Here is a 15,232-nt window from a genome sequence, read left to right as displayed (position 1 = left end):
TACTTATTCTTAAATTTCTGGGGATGATCAGAGGTATCAAGAATATACCGGACATAAGCCAGTAGGACATGTATAAGTTATAAGTAAGTCATGAAATACACAACTCGGAAAACTGAATAGAATCAGAAGCTTTCGGACTCGATATATATAGTAACCCTACTATTAACCTTTTTTTGTCGCCACATATTCACCCCTCGGACTCTAACAACTATACATCTAGTGTTATTTTAATAGGTTTTTATATTATAATCTGTTTTTATCATCACGTTTCCTATAACATTTATTAGAATTCCTTTCATTTTGATAATTAGTTTATCGAATTTCAACATCAAATTTTAATTAAAACAATATATGTATAATTTTTATCTACTATTGCTCACTCTCTTTAACTATGTATTAATATATATATTTCTAGAAAGGTATATGAAAAGGTGCACGGAAAGGTGGTGTTATATATTTTGGCTCTATATAATTGTAAAGCAATTGAAAGAAATATCTGATTGAAAACTTACTCGGCTTTTGGGCAAGATATTCCAATCAATCTGGGTGGAGTTGTGAAAGATTGCAATGAGGAGAAGTTATTACTCGAATGACTAATGTAGTTTATCAGTGAGCAGGTTATATCAGTGAATGGGTCATCTCATTTTATATACAAAATTCGTTTGTGCATAACCATGCACTTTCTTTATTTAATAATATAATTTAAAGAAATCTGAAAATATTGAAATTTAATTATATAAATATTATAAAAATCTAATTATTTATCGAAAAATCAAATTATTATAATAGTTATTATAAAAATAACTTTTTTGTAACGAAAATCATAACAATTTCTACTTTTTTTAGAATATAATAAAAATATTTATAGGAAAATTAGATTATAAGAAGATAATCTCTTATTATTATTGAAAGTTCTTTTCTTTTTTCAAAATAACGATTACCGTATTCATTTGAAAAACTGGCCATGCGCTAGTAAGGATTAATTGTTTGAGTTTCTCGTGGGTTAGGGTTGCGATAACCACCGAAGTTGTTTGATTCGTTTTTTCAATGGAGTATTCATCAAATGCCTAATATTTCAATTAAATACTTCTATTTTGAAATATTTTACTCCACTTAAAAGCAATCTAATTGGCTCTACAATAACCTTAAAGTAATGATCCTTGCTAGCGCATGGCCTATTTTTCAAATGAATACGGTAGTTATTAAAATAAGAATAACATAATTTAACATTAAGTAAGCCATATCACCGAATAGGCCACTTTCACTTCAATTTACATTCTTTATATTCAACATACATTTTATCAACCATTTATTATAAAATCTACAAATAAAAAAACACATTTACTTTTAACTATCAAAGCTTTTCAAAAAAACAAAAAACTAAGTATTCGATAAATTGCTTGATTATATAATATACCTCGTATAACAATCAGTTATAGAATAAACGGTTTATTTCAGTATATAAAGATTTGAATGAATTGTTATAAGATTATAGAATTGAAAAAGAAAATAATTATTCAATATATTTTTAATATAAATTCAAAAGATTTTCTATTTAAATTTAAAAATATAAAAGATATAACAAATTATATTCTCAAATCGAAAAATACAAAATATATTGAAAAGTTTTGAATATATCGATTTATAAAATATTAAATCAAATTAAAGATATATTTTAATTATATTTATGATTTTCAAAAAGCTTTTTACAAAAATTCTAAATTTCTTAAAAAATGATTTCGATTAATTGCAAATATATAAACAAAATACAACATTTTGAATAAAGATTTCTACAATTTCAATAAAATAGGTTTTATAATAAGGATTATATATATAACAATAATAATAATTAATACTAAACAAAATGATAGAAGCAAAATAATATAATTAGGTAATCGAAAATAAACTATAATAATAATATACGAAAATGGAGAGAGTGAAATTATTCCCTTATTTTTAATAATTCAAAAACAAGTTTATTTTTCCAATTAATATATTGAAATGAATCTTTTTATAAAATGAATTATTAAATTTATATTTAATAAATAAACGAATAATGAGATAGATTTAGAATAATTGAAATACTTTAATAAATATATTAAGAATTAAAGAAAGGGTAAATATTGAATATTGATGTTGAATAGATATGAAAGTTATAAATCAATAGTTTTTTAAATATATTATAAAAAAAATGATATTATATATTTATATTTATTATTGTATTCAAATCATTTAATTCAATTATTTGATATTAATTGTTTTAATAATCTAAAATATTTATATAACAATCAAATTGATAGATTTATTAAAATATATATCAATTATATTTCGAAGGTTGAATTCTTTATAGCTTTTAAAACTATATATCAGGAATCAATCATTTTTTAGAATATAAAATCAGGATTTCAAAAAACAGATTTAATTTCATTTAATTCTAAAACTATATTTTCGAAATTAGATATTCGAATTCATATATCTATTTTCTTTTCTTTCGATTTAAATCAATAAATCTCTTAAACTTTTTGTAATTTAATAAAAACTCTTTTTTAATCAATATTAATTAAATTTCGAATAACTTATTATCAAACAAGCTTTTTTATATTTATATTCGAAATTATATTAATTCTAATTAAAAATACAAAAAGATTAGTTTATAAAAATATACTTTTAAATATAAAGAATTGTATATTTCGGATAACAAATGAAATATTAAATAAACATTGATATACAAAAAAAACTCAATTATATTAAAAAAGAATATTTATCAAACAAAAGATTTTTAATATATTATTTCAATAAAAAGTTGATATTCAGATTCAATACAATAAGTATTAAAAAGGGGGAAATTCTAATAAAAAAGTATTTTCTAATTAATATTATAATAAATACAAAAAAAACAAATCATAATACAAAAACCTATCAAAATAATATAATAGATTCTAGATTATTAGATTTTTAATAATTTAAATCAACTGATTCAATAGTTATTGAATAATCTATATTTGAAGATGTAAATTGAGGTGAAAGTAGCCCACTCAATGATATAGCCTACTCAGTATTAAACTACGTTATTGAAAAAGGCCTAATTTTAATGTATTTTCAAATGACCCATTCACTGATATGACCCACTCACTGATAAACCACGTTATCAATTTGAGAAGTCGAAAAACACGTGATAGCCTGAATTCCGCAGTTTAGCCGCGCAGGACCGCTCGCAATGAGTCGAGCGAGTACAGCTCATCAATCACCATTCAATTCAAGCACTAAAGGCAGACCAATAACAATGATTCGATACTTGTGACCCCCAGTAATTGATCTAATCAATTCACTTGGTGGCGTAGAAATTCACCACTGCTAATGCCGTCCGCCGTTTACAGTATGTGTTAACATCTAATCCTCCCACGAATACACAGTCTTCCCCTCCTCAAACTTTCCACCCTTGGGTCTCCACATGAGCCAAACACGATACGGCTCAGGTGCAATGGCTTCCTTCAATTTCGCGAACTCCTCTTCATCGCCCTTTGTGGCAAGTGGTACCTCAAGGAAGAAAGAGCGAACAATGACAAATCCGTGGGCTTTGTACAATTCACGTCCATCATCGGTAGACTCTACGAATGCTTCGAGTCCCTTTTCGTCAGCGAGCTTGCAACCCCATTGCATCATCAAGCTACCTGCTCCTTTACGCCGGTGCTCTGGATCTACAAAGCAATAATTCAAGACTGGTGTTGACAGACAGAATTAGTATTTATTCAATATCATTCAAGGATCTGCGAGAAGGAGGGGTGCTCACGCAAGTGTGGACGATTCATGACTGAAGGGCGACCTCCGAAGAATGTTTCAAACAAATGGTCGGAAATTGTCTTTAGTGATCCTGCATTCAGATGTACGGTTAGCAGTTGTAATTGTCTTGGGGATGTCCAGTAAAATCGTGTTATACCTTCTGGCCACCAAGTGGCTTTCACAATCGGCAGTGGCTTTTCGAACGGATTTGTTTCATGGACAATCCACTCAGCGCCACTGATTAATTTATCTCCATCCTTTACAGTGAGCCAGTGGCTGTTTGAGGTGCCTATATGCCAAGCCCATTGTCGCTCAGCACATTCTTCGATGTTGGACCTTTGAGGACTTCCCATAGACTGTTTGCTGGTGTGGCATAAGCTTTGTGCTCGACCTTAAGCACTTCAGCAAAGTCGGCTGTGTTAGTAATTTCTAATAACTGCAGGGCCATTTTGCGATCGAGAACTGTATCGGAAACTTGGTTTGTCGTCGTGTTTGATTTATTATGGCTTGCGAGATTGTGCCGGATGATATGATCTTAGACGTCTAAGAACAGTTTACATATTTGGGATTTTATTGATAAGACCTCTGCAGTATAAAATTCGCCCTGTAATTACAAGAGTTTTGATCGAGGAGGTATCCAGCCGTAAGGCAGTGCAACGTGCAGATCTGGTGCGTTTTATTCACTTACTCAGGTTTACAGGACTTCTACTGCTGCAACCATTGATGGTGCAATACAGTGCGTGGGGGCTTCATTCACACACAGAAACCCCTGCCATACTCTTTTGCATGTGCCACAGCCTTACACACTCGGTGTAGACTATGCATTTAATTTGATAAGTCCAACATTAATCCCTAAGTAATTACTATCTATTTATACATACTAATGCAAATTTGTATTATCTACGACTATGGTTATGGAAATTTTATAAAATCAATTTTGAAAGCTTTTTATTAATTCTCTCGAAAATTGAATTGGATCTTTTTTCTAATCACATACACAATACATTATAAAAATATAAATAAATACTTATTAAAAACTTGAATAATCTCTTACTCATATCATAATAAATGTATATTGTATTTCTATTATACTAGTATTAGATTGTTTTATTATTAATAGTAATATGAATTTGTATTTTATTATTATTGAATATATACTTTAAGTATTTTCTGAATATATATTAATGATTAATTTCCATTTCAATTGTATTTTGATTTTATTTATAGAATGGGAAACTATTATTTATTTGTATTAATTAAAAAATTATAAATATAGTTATTAATATAAACAATCTTTTATTAAGGAAATTTATATATATATAAATATTTTTTTGGAATAAAAAGAGAGATTTTATTTAGGCTTTGAAAGTTTAGATCTTATTATTTTATAAAAAGGAATATTATAAATGAATAATTAATAAAATATTAGATAATTATTTTCCAATATTTTACTAAAAAATAAATATTAGAAAGCTTATTTCAATATAATTGTTGATGGTTATGTGCATTACTCCTAGTGTTTCTACTGGTTTTCCCATTCAGGTTTAATCAGTACTAATGAAAGCCCAATTTCTCTTTTCAAATTCCACACTTCCAAACTATCAAAATATATATAAATATGTATTGAGTTTGTTCTTGTACAAGGTTTTCGTGTGCCATTATGTTTTAATTGAAAATTATAAAGAGTAGTATTTTTAGAGTAAACACTGGATTGTCTGATTGAATCGATGCAATGATTTATGAAATATTAGTTTGATACACTATGAAATTGATTAGATTTATAATTTGCCAAGATATATAATTTATAATCTTTTTTGGTGGGGTTTGATTTAATTGTAGAATAATAATATTCTTTGTAAAAATATAGTTTTAGGTGATGCTGATTTATAATTAGTAAAGTTTTATTAATAATTCTTGTGCTCTTTTATTAGAGAGTGTAATTTGTGATAAACTTCTAGTAATCTTATGTATCCGTCTCTATCTATCTTTATTGAATGTTTCGGGTTTTCATTAGTTATTACTATTTTTTGATGTGAAATTCGAATGGGGCTAATTAGATTTGTAGATGATGAAGGTTAGTTTTGTAGTGTCTTAATATGACGATATTATAGTATACTTATGCCTAATCAAATCTAGTCATGCCTTTCAAGATGCATTTGATAGTGGTATAACGAAGTTGTTGATTCTAGTTGGTGCACTCTCTTTGATGGTGTATCGAATTGTGTCAGTTGCCGGTACTTTTATTGAAAAATTAATCACAGTATCCCCCTCCATCTCCGCCCAGGGAACTTACAGTATGGAATAGCAGGTATGCAATAACCAGAGGAGGCAGCTCCTCGATACCATGTCAACATCAAGAACGGAACTGAAGCAATGAAATATGCGAAGAGGAAGAAAACTACATAGATAAATTATGTATTTCTTTGTTGACAAAGATGACCAGAATTGCATTGTGTTTGACAATGGTGATTTTCGAGCCGATCGGGTGTGGGACTTTCAGATTCGGCATCAGATTCAGACCACTCTTTCCCAAGTAACCTGGAGGTATCCATCGTAAGTAGAAGGTAGGGATTTGAAATATCTAGTTGGAATTCAGTAAAGAAGCAATCTTTTGGGGCTGCTTGCGGATGCTAGAAGATTGAGCTGGGTTGTGAAGAGCAATAACGAGAAGTTTTGCGGAATTCATCTGTTGAGCGAGAAGCCCGTGGAGGTAGCGTTTGGCGGTCTAAATAAAGCCTGGTGATGTAACTCGGAGAGCTAGATAGGTAATTAAGCGAGGAAAATATCATTGACAACATTCCCTCCTTGACTTCTTTCTCTTTCTTGTTTACTCGGATATGACCATTTTGGGTAATAACATGATGTTGTCTATTGGCAATCTTCGATTCGCGTGATTTTTAAGTGAATATGACTATAGCCAAACTCTCAACAACTATCAAACTCTGGAAAATCGATCAGTACGCAGCTCTTCTCTCTCAATATATTCCCAACGCGCATCAACACACAATTTTAGTGAACATGGGCCACTGTGGAAGTGAGATTAATTTGTGGCTAGTAAAATGAGGAACAAATGTTTCAGAGTATCCTATCTTCTTTATCTCATCTTCTTAATGGATATCTAAAAGCTCCCAGATCACCTTGGGTTCTAGAGTCATCAACGGATTACATCGAACTCTCTAACTTTCTCGGGAATATCTACAAACAACCACACGCTCAATCAAACACATTCACACATTCGACTCAAGGCAACAAACCTCTACAATACACTAAAATAGTATCAAAATGCAGTTCTAGGTTATTACCATCCTCTATGTTCTTGCTTTCATGAGCGGCAACGTTCAAGCCTTTGCTGCCCCAATCCCCAGTTAGTGTTCTTGGCTTCATCAATGATTCGCGTGAAGCTCGTTTACTAACATTGTTTTCGCCTGGGTCAGCCCCAGCACAACAAAGCGTATCGGAGTAGTCTCGTCAGATGGAGTAGCTGTGGAAGGTGTTCAATGCTTGAAAATCTAGAAATAGTTCGTCCCATGTAGTTGTTTCGGGACAAGCCGATGAAATAAGGTAATATCGTAGATACTTTGTAAAAGTGGTTACTGGCAATGTCGATTAACAGATCACCACTTGCCTGCTTCCTACAGTATAATGATTCTAAACCTTGGCATTTAGTTTAGTATGTAAGGTAACCTAAGCTCAGTCCTGCCCCTTTCTTCATTGTATAGAGGCTGTATCGAAAAGTGGGAATGGAGTCAAATATAATAAGCTTATCCTTGAGTGGATTATCTGACAGCAAACTAAGCCCAGCTAGTATCTTACAGCAAGGGTGTATTTAGCATATACTTTGTACTTAGCTTTGCAAAAAGATTGAAAATGAGATTCAATATTTGAACCCCATTTTTGATTAGGACCCACTCATCCGGGGTACTCGGGAAGCTTTGACACACTTTAGTTTTGTATGAAATCAATAGTTACCAGAACAGCAGCACACTTCTTCTTGAAATCGAATCGAATTACAATTCTAGTCCGAAAGCAAATTAACATGAAAATTTTCAATGGTTGTAGCGTTCTTTGCACAAAATTTGTTACATCGAAGTAGAGATCTTTGAAAACTCCAAAGCTTTCACGGGAGATTTTTTTAAATCAATATCACGTACAACATCCCACTTAAGGAATTGGTACATACGACATTCGGTGTGAACGAATATGCAGGAACGCTGCTTGGCACAATGAATTTAAATGAAGATGCCTAGTTATTTGCACATAAAACTATTGCTTTTTATGTCAAGGAAAGTCTAGATCAAAATGGAATCAGGTATAAGAACGGCCAGTGTTTCCCGCTTGATTGGATGTGCTTCTTTTCTCTTGGCCAAACAAACCTACACCTTCTAAGAATTGACTTATCTTTAAAACTTTATCCAATTCAGTTCGCTTTCGATTTGCCACCAAGGACAACATGAAGCTCTCCGCCGTCAAACTTGCCTCTTTCGCGGCCCTTTTGACACCAGTCATTGCTAATTTTGATGTTTACATGGTAGACGCATACGAAAGAGTCTTCAAAACCCACTCAAGAGTAAGTTCTTCACTACAGTCCCCTCCGTAAGATTATATCACTTGAAGAAATGTTGACAATCATACAGGGTTGGCAAATCTTCGATGCGCAACCTTCTTGCGATCAAGTTAAAACTGCAGCGATCTGGTGGAGCTACGGCGATGTCAGTGGGGATCATGAAGGAGTTCGCTGCTCTGGAAGTGGTTGTGACTATACAGCTCCCATTAGTAATATTGATATTCTGGAAATGAATTTTAGCAGTCTACGCAAAGTTTGGCACTGGAGTAAGCAGACCCTTGGCAAGTAAAGAAAGTACTAGAACTAATATTACAACTTCAGCTCTATACAAGGATCGTGGCTTCTCTATGGTCGGATGTGAGTAATGATATATTCTTAATTCCCCCTTTTGTTGCGATGGTTCTTCCTTCTACCGAATTTTCTAATGGATGTTCTAGTGGACGGCAATACTTATGGCAACTGCATTGCGTTTCCTAATGGTGACTATGACTGCGATACCAATAATGGTGCACAAACTCTTCATGGGTATCGAAAGTTCCGTTGCTTAACGCAATATACCGTGAACGATATTTTCAGTTAGACTGTATAATATTGCGACAGCTAGAACTATGTGGCTTTGAGGACTTTAGGCTCAGGGATTAATCTGTCAATCAAGTAGAATCCCTAACCCTTATGCGAGGTGTGTTTTATAAAACACAATCTCGAACGTTTTTATTTGTGAAAATAATCCTATTACCCTACATAAACTCTACTTTTATATTTATATTTATTATAAAATTAAAAAGATATATTGTAATTATTTTAAACGAAATAATCTTTTCTAGAATTATTAATATCATTTAGAATTAAAGAAGAATGTTTAACTTTTCAATTTATAAATTATATAAGCAAAGGAGTATTAAGATGAATAAAATGAAAACTGAAAAGTTTATAAAATTCTAATTATATATAATTAAAATAACAATTAATTAATAATTATTTAATAGATATTTATTAATAATATAAGAGTAAAATCTTTTCTATTTAATAAAAAAAATAAAAAATACAGATACTTTTCTAATTGAGAACTATTTTCATGTTACGGGAGCTGCCTCTAGGGTCACGTGGAAGTGTCTAGAGATCTCTCGAGGTGGTTTAGACTAGACTTCAAGTAGGAATTCGATAAGGTTGTAACTGGTTGCAATTCTCGTAACTATAGTAATGAAACTAATGATTGTTGTCTTGAGCACGAAGCTTTACATATAAGGAAACCCATTCTCTTATATAGACCCTCGTATTCTGTTGTCCCATCGATCCCACTCACCGGGAGTGGTGGGAGTGATGGGATCCCACTGATCCCATTGATAATAATCGGTGGGATTGATGGGACGGCCCATCACGTGATACCGGTTCCCGTGTCTTCCCGTATCCTAGCTTATCTTTTATCCTGGGGCTAATCCCCTGGGATATTACTAATATAATTTCGCGAAAAGTTTGCAAAGTTATGTTCGGTGTTTTCTAGGACCTATTGTTCTAGGAATTGTATCCTATGTTTCTAGGATATCCTATGATTAATACTATATATATGCTTGAGGCTTTCCTTGGGTGCCTAGTGTCTCTCAGTATATTGTAGTTGAATTACTGAGGCCTATAATACTATTATAGTCTATACATTGGTGATTCTACAGCCTGTTATTAATCCGTCGTAACATTTCAAAATTCAAAAAATAAAAGATTATAAATCAAAAGAAGTTTAATAATAATATACAAAAAAACATTAAAATTATTAATTAATGTAAATATAATAATCTTTCTATAAAGTTATATAAAAGAATAAAAAGTATTTCGAAATTATATAAAATAATAATACAAAATCTATTATCTTTTTAAAATTGTAATCTATAATAATCAATTAAAAATAAAAACATTAAAGAAAGAAAGGAAAAGAAAATATTTTAAACAATATAGAGTCTATTAAATTCAAAAAAAAGATTAATCAAATATAAAAAAGAAATCCAATTTCTGATTTAGCTTTTAATATATTAAACTCAGTTATGATATTCAATTTTTGAAAATTCAATAATATTTTCAAAACTTTTTAAAAAAAAGAATTACTCTTTTAATGAATAAAGAAATAATAAAAGATTAAGTTTATCAAATAAAAACAGAATACTAATATAATATTATAATTTTAAGATTTCAATATTATAAAATAATATAAAGATATAAATTTTTTTCAATGTAATTATAAAATGAATAAAAAAGACTTTTATTTTTGACTTCTATTATAAATAAAAAGAATTTTTTGAAAGAATATTAAGATTATAAAAGAGTAATATGAAAAAATTAAAATTAGGAATATAAACTTAGATCTGTCTTTTTTTAAAAAGTATTTGATATTTATTAGAAAATATATTCAAAAGATTATATTTAAAATTTAATAAGAAATATAAATAGAATGAGAAAGATAATATTAATGTACTTATATATTTTATGAATTCGTAGAAGCAAGCAAAGTGGAAATATACTTTATATATATATTATATAATCATATATTTATTGTGAGGGAGCGATCACCTGATTGAGTATATATAGTAGATTCACTATTCTAGAAGCATCTGAAATACTCCACGCTTTTATAGGTTAATGGGAAAGTGAATTACTCCTGACATTTATATAACAGATTATTTTCATATTTATAGATTAATAAAATACTTTTTAATTAATTATAAATAATATACTAATATTAAGATAGAATTGTTTTAGTTAATAAAAAGACTAAATTATTATAAAATAGTTTCAATTTAATATATAAATTACTATAGCTTTTTTTCAATCTCATCAAAATTAAGATTATTTCAATTCAATATGTAAACTTTAATTTCAGAAATTTTTCAATTCTAATTTCGAATAATTATAATTCAATTAAATCTCTATTCAATTCATTTTTTAAAATTTTAGAAAGCTTTAAAATAAAACTAGAAAGAATAATAACCAATTGAAAAGATTTTCGTTAAATCATTACCCCCCTATTGAAATAGATTAGTATCAGTATTAATCATCAAAAACTTCCTAGGAATAATAATTAGTCTTTAAGATTTTAAACTCTAAATAAGCTTTATTAAAAATGAAGAAATCCTAATTATTCCAAGTCAAAAACGAACTAAGCCCGATTTGAATAAAATATATATCATTCAATTCAATTTTTTTCAAAAGTTTAAAAGAGTCATTTTTAATAAACTAGCTTCAAAACTAAGCGAGATATTAATTAATATCAGATAAAATTCTAAAAATAGAACTTAATAAGGAAGAACGCTAGCAAAATAAAAAAAACACTTCTAAATCAGAAATTTTCTTAGAATTATAAAAGCTCAATTATATATATATAAGAGACTCTAAAAACCCTAAATTTGAGTTAATATCAGGTGTATAGGAGTTAGGAGTTAGGATTTGATCTTAATGAAAATCTCGTATACGAATCACTCGAAAGCCTTTATACCATCCCGCCTCGCCCAACCCGATTTCGATATGTATAGAGGGCAATCCAAAAACTTTAAATTGTAAGAGTGAGAGAGTCAAAAATTCTTAGAACTTGTATAGATCCTTCAAGCCAAAAGATGATTTAATTTTGATTGTATATTTTTAGTTTTGATTTAAAATAGTTCCAATTTGTGCAATATCATTTTGAAGATTGCTTTGATTGATTGATAAAATACTAAAGCAATAAAACACTTACTTGCTCTTATGCTTCATTGCCTTTTGCGAATAGCAAGCGGTCAGTTTAATACACATTCTGGTGGAAAGTAATCATGATAAACATCCTCGGTATGTGCGCAACACCTCTCTCTTATATTCGTAATATATTAATGCGGGTCAACTCTCTCAAGACCCCGGGATTGCCGGTACTGTGTATAGTCAATTAACGCCTGGAGTCAACTATTGCGACCATTGGCAGGTATTTCTGATTCTTTTGTGATGGTAATTCCAAAATTTGATTTCTCGCTGTGTGTTGTGTTTTTTTCTCGTTGGTAGTATTGCAGCCTCATTTTGTGGTGGCCATATAGGCCTCGAAGCGGGCATTGATTGACCGTGCACAGTACCGGCAGTCCCGGGGTCTTGAAAGAGTTGACCCGCATTATGGATGTAAGAGAGGGGCATTGCGCGCGTACCTAGACACAGCATGATCGAACGCTAGACAAGTTGCCGCGGCTGCAAAATTCCCGGTCTGATTACTAACACATCCCCAATGATTCAAAGGTGTGTATATATATCACCCATCTACCCATTGTACTATACATTTGTTAGGCCGCAATTCAACTTGCATACCAGATACTGAGTCACCTAAGGCAACCACCGGCATTCAGCTTATTCTTCCCACTTGTAACTCGCTCATATAACATTCACGATGATATCCACCCATCAGTTCATCACGACGGAGCTGCCGTGGCTTATTATCGCTATTGGCCTTGGCTGCGTTGGGATAACATTCTCTGTAAGACTTGAACACGCCTTTCCCACTCACTAAGTAACAATGACCTATAGATCCTGGGGATTGCTTATCGTCTGCTCTTCCATCCACTAGCATCATACCCGGGCCCATTCCTCGCAAAATGCACTTCTTGGTACGCAGCCTATCAATCATATACAGGCAACATCCACCTGGACATCGCAAGGTGCCACGAAAAATATGGTGAGTCTTGAAGACCCCTGAAGTCGCACTTTCTGATTTGTTCCAAAGGCGATGTTGTACGATATCGGCCTGATGGTCTGCTAGTGAACACTGTTGAGGGATTGCAAGGTAGGAGAAGGCAAGTGTCGCCCCATCTTGCTATCGTTGACTTCATTAGATGCCTATATAAACCCTTCCAAGACTCAGAAATCAGAAGGCTACTTCAGCTTCCGGGAAAACGGCGCCATCAGTATCCTCAACGCAATGACGAAAGAAGAGCATGCACCTAGAAGAAGGATTCTAAGCCGTGCGTTTTCTGTGGCTGCGCTGCAGAAATATGAGCCGGTAATCATCAGAACGGCTAAAGCTTTCTGCGACTCTCTGTTACAGCATACTATAGACAGTGTGAAGGACACTCAAGGGAAGCCCGTGCATAACATAGGACAACTGAGTAGGTCTAGATCCCACGCTGACGGTTGCCCACCACGCTGATAACCGCAGGCTCATATTTCACATACGATGTCATGTCCAATGTTGCTTTTCATAGTCCACAGGACTTGATACAGCAGACACACGGACGTTCTATCATCAAAGGTATCAACAGTGCAATGTTCATAAACGGCATGTCACTAGAGCAACCCTTGCTTGTCAGGTTTCCTTTGTTGAATTTAATGCTCAACAAACGCCACATAAGAGAATCTCAAGCCTTTTTCAACAGAGCAAAGGGATTTGCCGCACAAAGAATCGCTCTCGAGCAAGAAACCCACATTGACGATATCTTTGGTACCCTTTTAACAGATGAAAAAGCGAGTCAGATTCTTTCGCCTGGAGACCTTGCTTCCGATGCCATTGTCATCATGATAGCAGGTATGTGCGATCGTTTGTATAACAAATCATCACTTAGATATTAACTCGTACAGGTACGGACACCTCTTCCGTCGCTCTTTCAGGTTGCTTGTTCTACCTTACTCGACATCCCAACGCGTACAAAAAGCTCGCCACCGAGATCCGGAATACCTTTCAAGATGCAGAAGAGATACGTTCTGGTCCAAAACTTAACAGTTGCACATACCTTCGAGCATGCATCGACGAGTCAATGCGCCTCGCTCCGCCAGTCGCCGCCCCTTTGTGGAGGGAAATGAGACAAAAGGACCAGATCGCCGGCATGGTCCTCCCCAAAGGAACGAATGTTGCGACATGCATATACTCAATCCATCGCAATCCCGCCTACTTTACGAATGCAAACGAGTTTATGCCAGAACGCTGGCTAGAGAACTCTGGAAGCGATCCCCAAGCAGACCTTGCGAAGAGAGCATTTTCGCCCTTCTCCGTAGGTTCTCGTGGTTGTATTGGCAAGAGCCTAGCATACATGGAGATGACTATCTTACTAGCTTTGCTCATGTACAAAGCAGACTGGGAGATGCCAGAGGGCGTGCTAGGAAGGGTTGGAGAGTCTGATGCAGACAAAGGGCTCGTGGATTTTAAGCTTAAGGGTCATTTCACCAGTGAGAAGGATGGGCCGTACGTTAGATTTGTACCCAGACTTCGTAAATAGAACAGAAGCCTTCGTCACTGACCACAAGCGGCGCTGCAGACACCGCTGAGCATGCGCATGATGCGCAATCGAAGCTAAGGTACCCAACGGGTGAGAGAATTATTTAGCTTTCACTAGAGAAAATCAGTAATCTAAGGCTCTATATTTTTAGTAGTTAGTATTTCTATCTATCTTAACGTACCTCACGGGCGAGCCGGTCACTTTTGTCAAGTCCTACAAACACTACAACTACTTTGCAACACTACAGTATAAACTAAATTCCTACTGTAGGATACAGTATATTCAGTTACTCTACAGTACCTAACTTATTATTCTTGCACGTTCGCGCGTTGTGCCGTCCAGAACGAGCAGTTGATGGCTGCTAACAGTGCGCTTCTCTGTGTGCTTATTAAAGTGATTCAGCCACTTGACACCGAGCTTATTATTGGTCCAGCCGTTCTCGGAGACAGTAATAATCCTAACTATTATTCCTAGTATTTTTTAGGTAGTCAATACCAATGCTGATCTGTTTCAATAGGGGGACAGTGATCCAGCGAAAATCATTCCAATTAATCACTAATTATTATTCGTAGGATTTTTTTAGTGATCAGTATTGGTAGTGATCCATTTCGATAGAGGGTAGTGATCCAGCGAAAATCTTTTCAATTAATTATTACCCTAACTCCTATATACCAAACTCCTAACT

The 15,232-nt window shown here is 32.9% G+C and overlaps 3 protein-coding genes across 5 annotated transcripts; 2 read left to right on the top strand and 1 right to left on the bottom strand.

The window, feature by feature from the left end:
* Positions 1-3,251: 3,251 nt before the first annotated feature.
* BCIN_08g00030 (hypothetical protein) lies at positions 3,252-4,385 on the bottom strand. The gene is made up of 2 exons (XM_024694289.1): positions 3,791-4,385; positions 3,252-3,719 (listed from the first exon to the last, which is right to left on the bottom strand). Exons 1-2 carry the CDS (start codon positions 4,131-4,133, stop codon positions 3,391-3,393), a joined length of 672 nt encoding a protein of 223 aa, XP_024550078.1. The 5' UTR covers positions 4,134-4,385; the 3' UTR covers positions 3,252-3,390.
* A 3,756-nt stretch (positions 4,386-8,141) lies between these two features.
* Positions 8,142-9,182, top strand: BCIN_08g00020 (hypothetical protein). Its single transcript, XM_024694288.1, has 4 exons — positions 8,142-8,347; positions 8,415-8,610; positions 8,666-8,701; positions 8,782-9,182. The coding sequence occupies exons 1-4, from the start codon at positions 8,231-8,233 to the stop codon at positions 8,922-8,924; spliced, it is 492 nt and encodes a 163-aa protein (XP_024550077.1). The 5' UTR covers positions 8,142-8,230; the 3' UTR covers positions 8,925-9,182.
* Positions 9,183-12,571: 3,389 nt separating this feature from the next.
* BCIN_08g00010 (hypothetical protein) lies at positions 12,572-14,866 on the top strand. Of its 3 annotated transcripts, none has more exons than XM_024694287.1 (7): positions 12,572-12,580; positions 12,670-12,815; positions 12,866-13,013; positions 13,062-13,121; positions 13,171-13,443; positions 13,494-13,859; positions 13,913-14,866. In XM_024694287.1, the coding sequence occupies exons 2-7, from the start codon at positions 12,729-12,731 to the stop codon at positions 14,545-14,547; spliced, it is 1,569 nt and encodes a 522-aa protein (XP_024550074.1). In that variant the 5' UTR covers positions 12,572-12,580; positions 12,670-12,728; the 3' UTR covers positions 14,548-14,866. The 3 variants fall into 3 exon arrangements, with proteins under 3 accessions (XP_024550074.1, XP_024550076.1, XP_024550075.1); XM_024694286.1 differs by having other exon boundaries at positions 12,653-12,815; XM_024694285.1 differs by having other exon boundaries at positions 12,572-12,815.
* The last annotated feature ends 366 nt before the right edge of the window (positions 14,867-15,232 follow it).

This window comes from Botrytis cinerea, chromosome 8, assembly GCF_000143535.2.
Source record: "Botrytis cinerea B05.10 chromosome 8, complete sequence".
NCBI lineage: Eukaryota > Fungi > Ascomycota > Leotiomycetes > Helotiales > Sclerotiniaceae > Botrytis > Botrytis cinerea.
This window is presented reverse-complemented; position numbering and strand designations above follow the sequence as displayed.

Excerpts from the sequence above, each read along its gene's own strand:
- BCIN_08g00030 (XM_024694289.1), bottom strand. The coding sequence starts at position 4,133 with ATGGGAAGTCCTCAAAGGTCCAACATCGAAGAATGTGCTGAGCGACAA. Across the intron at positions 3,720-3,790 it reads CATGAATCGTCCACACTTGC|TCTTGAATTATTGCTTTGTA; the intron begins GTGAGCACCCCT and ends TGTCAACACCAG.
- BCIN_08g00010 (XM_024694287.1), top strand. The coding sequence starts at position 12,729 with ATGATATCCACCCATCAGTTCATCACGACGGAGCTGCCGTGGCTTATT. Across the intron at positions 13,014-13,061 it reads AAGGTGCCACGAAAAATATG|GCGATGTTGTACGATATCGG; the intron begins GTGAGTCTTGAA and ends TTTGTTCCAAAG. Across the intron at positions 13,122-13,170 it reads CACTGTTGAGGGATTGCAAG|ATGCCTATATAAACCCTTCC; the intron begins GTAGGAGAAGGC and ends TGACTTCATTAG.
- BCIN_08g00020 (XM_024694288.1), top strand. The coding sequence starts at position 8,231 with ATGAAGCTCTCCGCCGTCAAACTTGCCTCTTTCGCGGCCCTTTTGACA. Across the intron at positions 8,348-8,414 it reads TCTTCAAAACCCACTCAAGA|GGTTGGCAAATCTTCGATGC; the intron begins GTAAGTTCTTCA and ends ACAATCATACAG. Across the intron at positions 8,611-8,665 it reads ACGCAAAGTTTGGCACTGGA|CTCTATACAAGGATCGTGGC; the intron begins GTAAGCAGACCC and ends TTACAACTTCAG.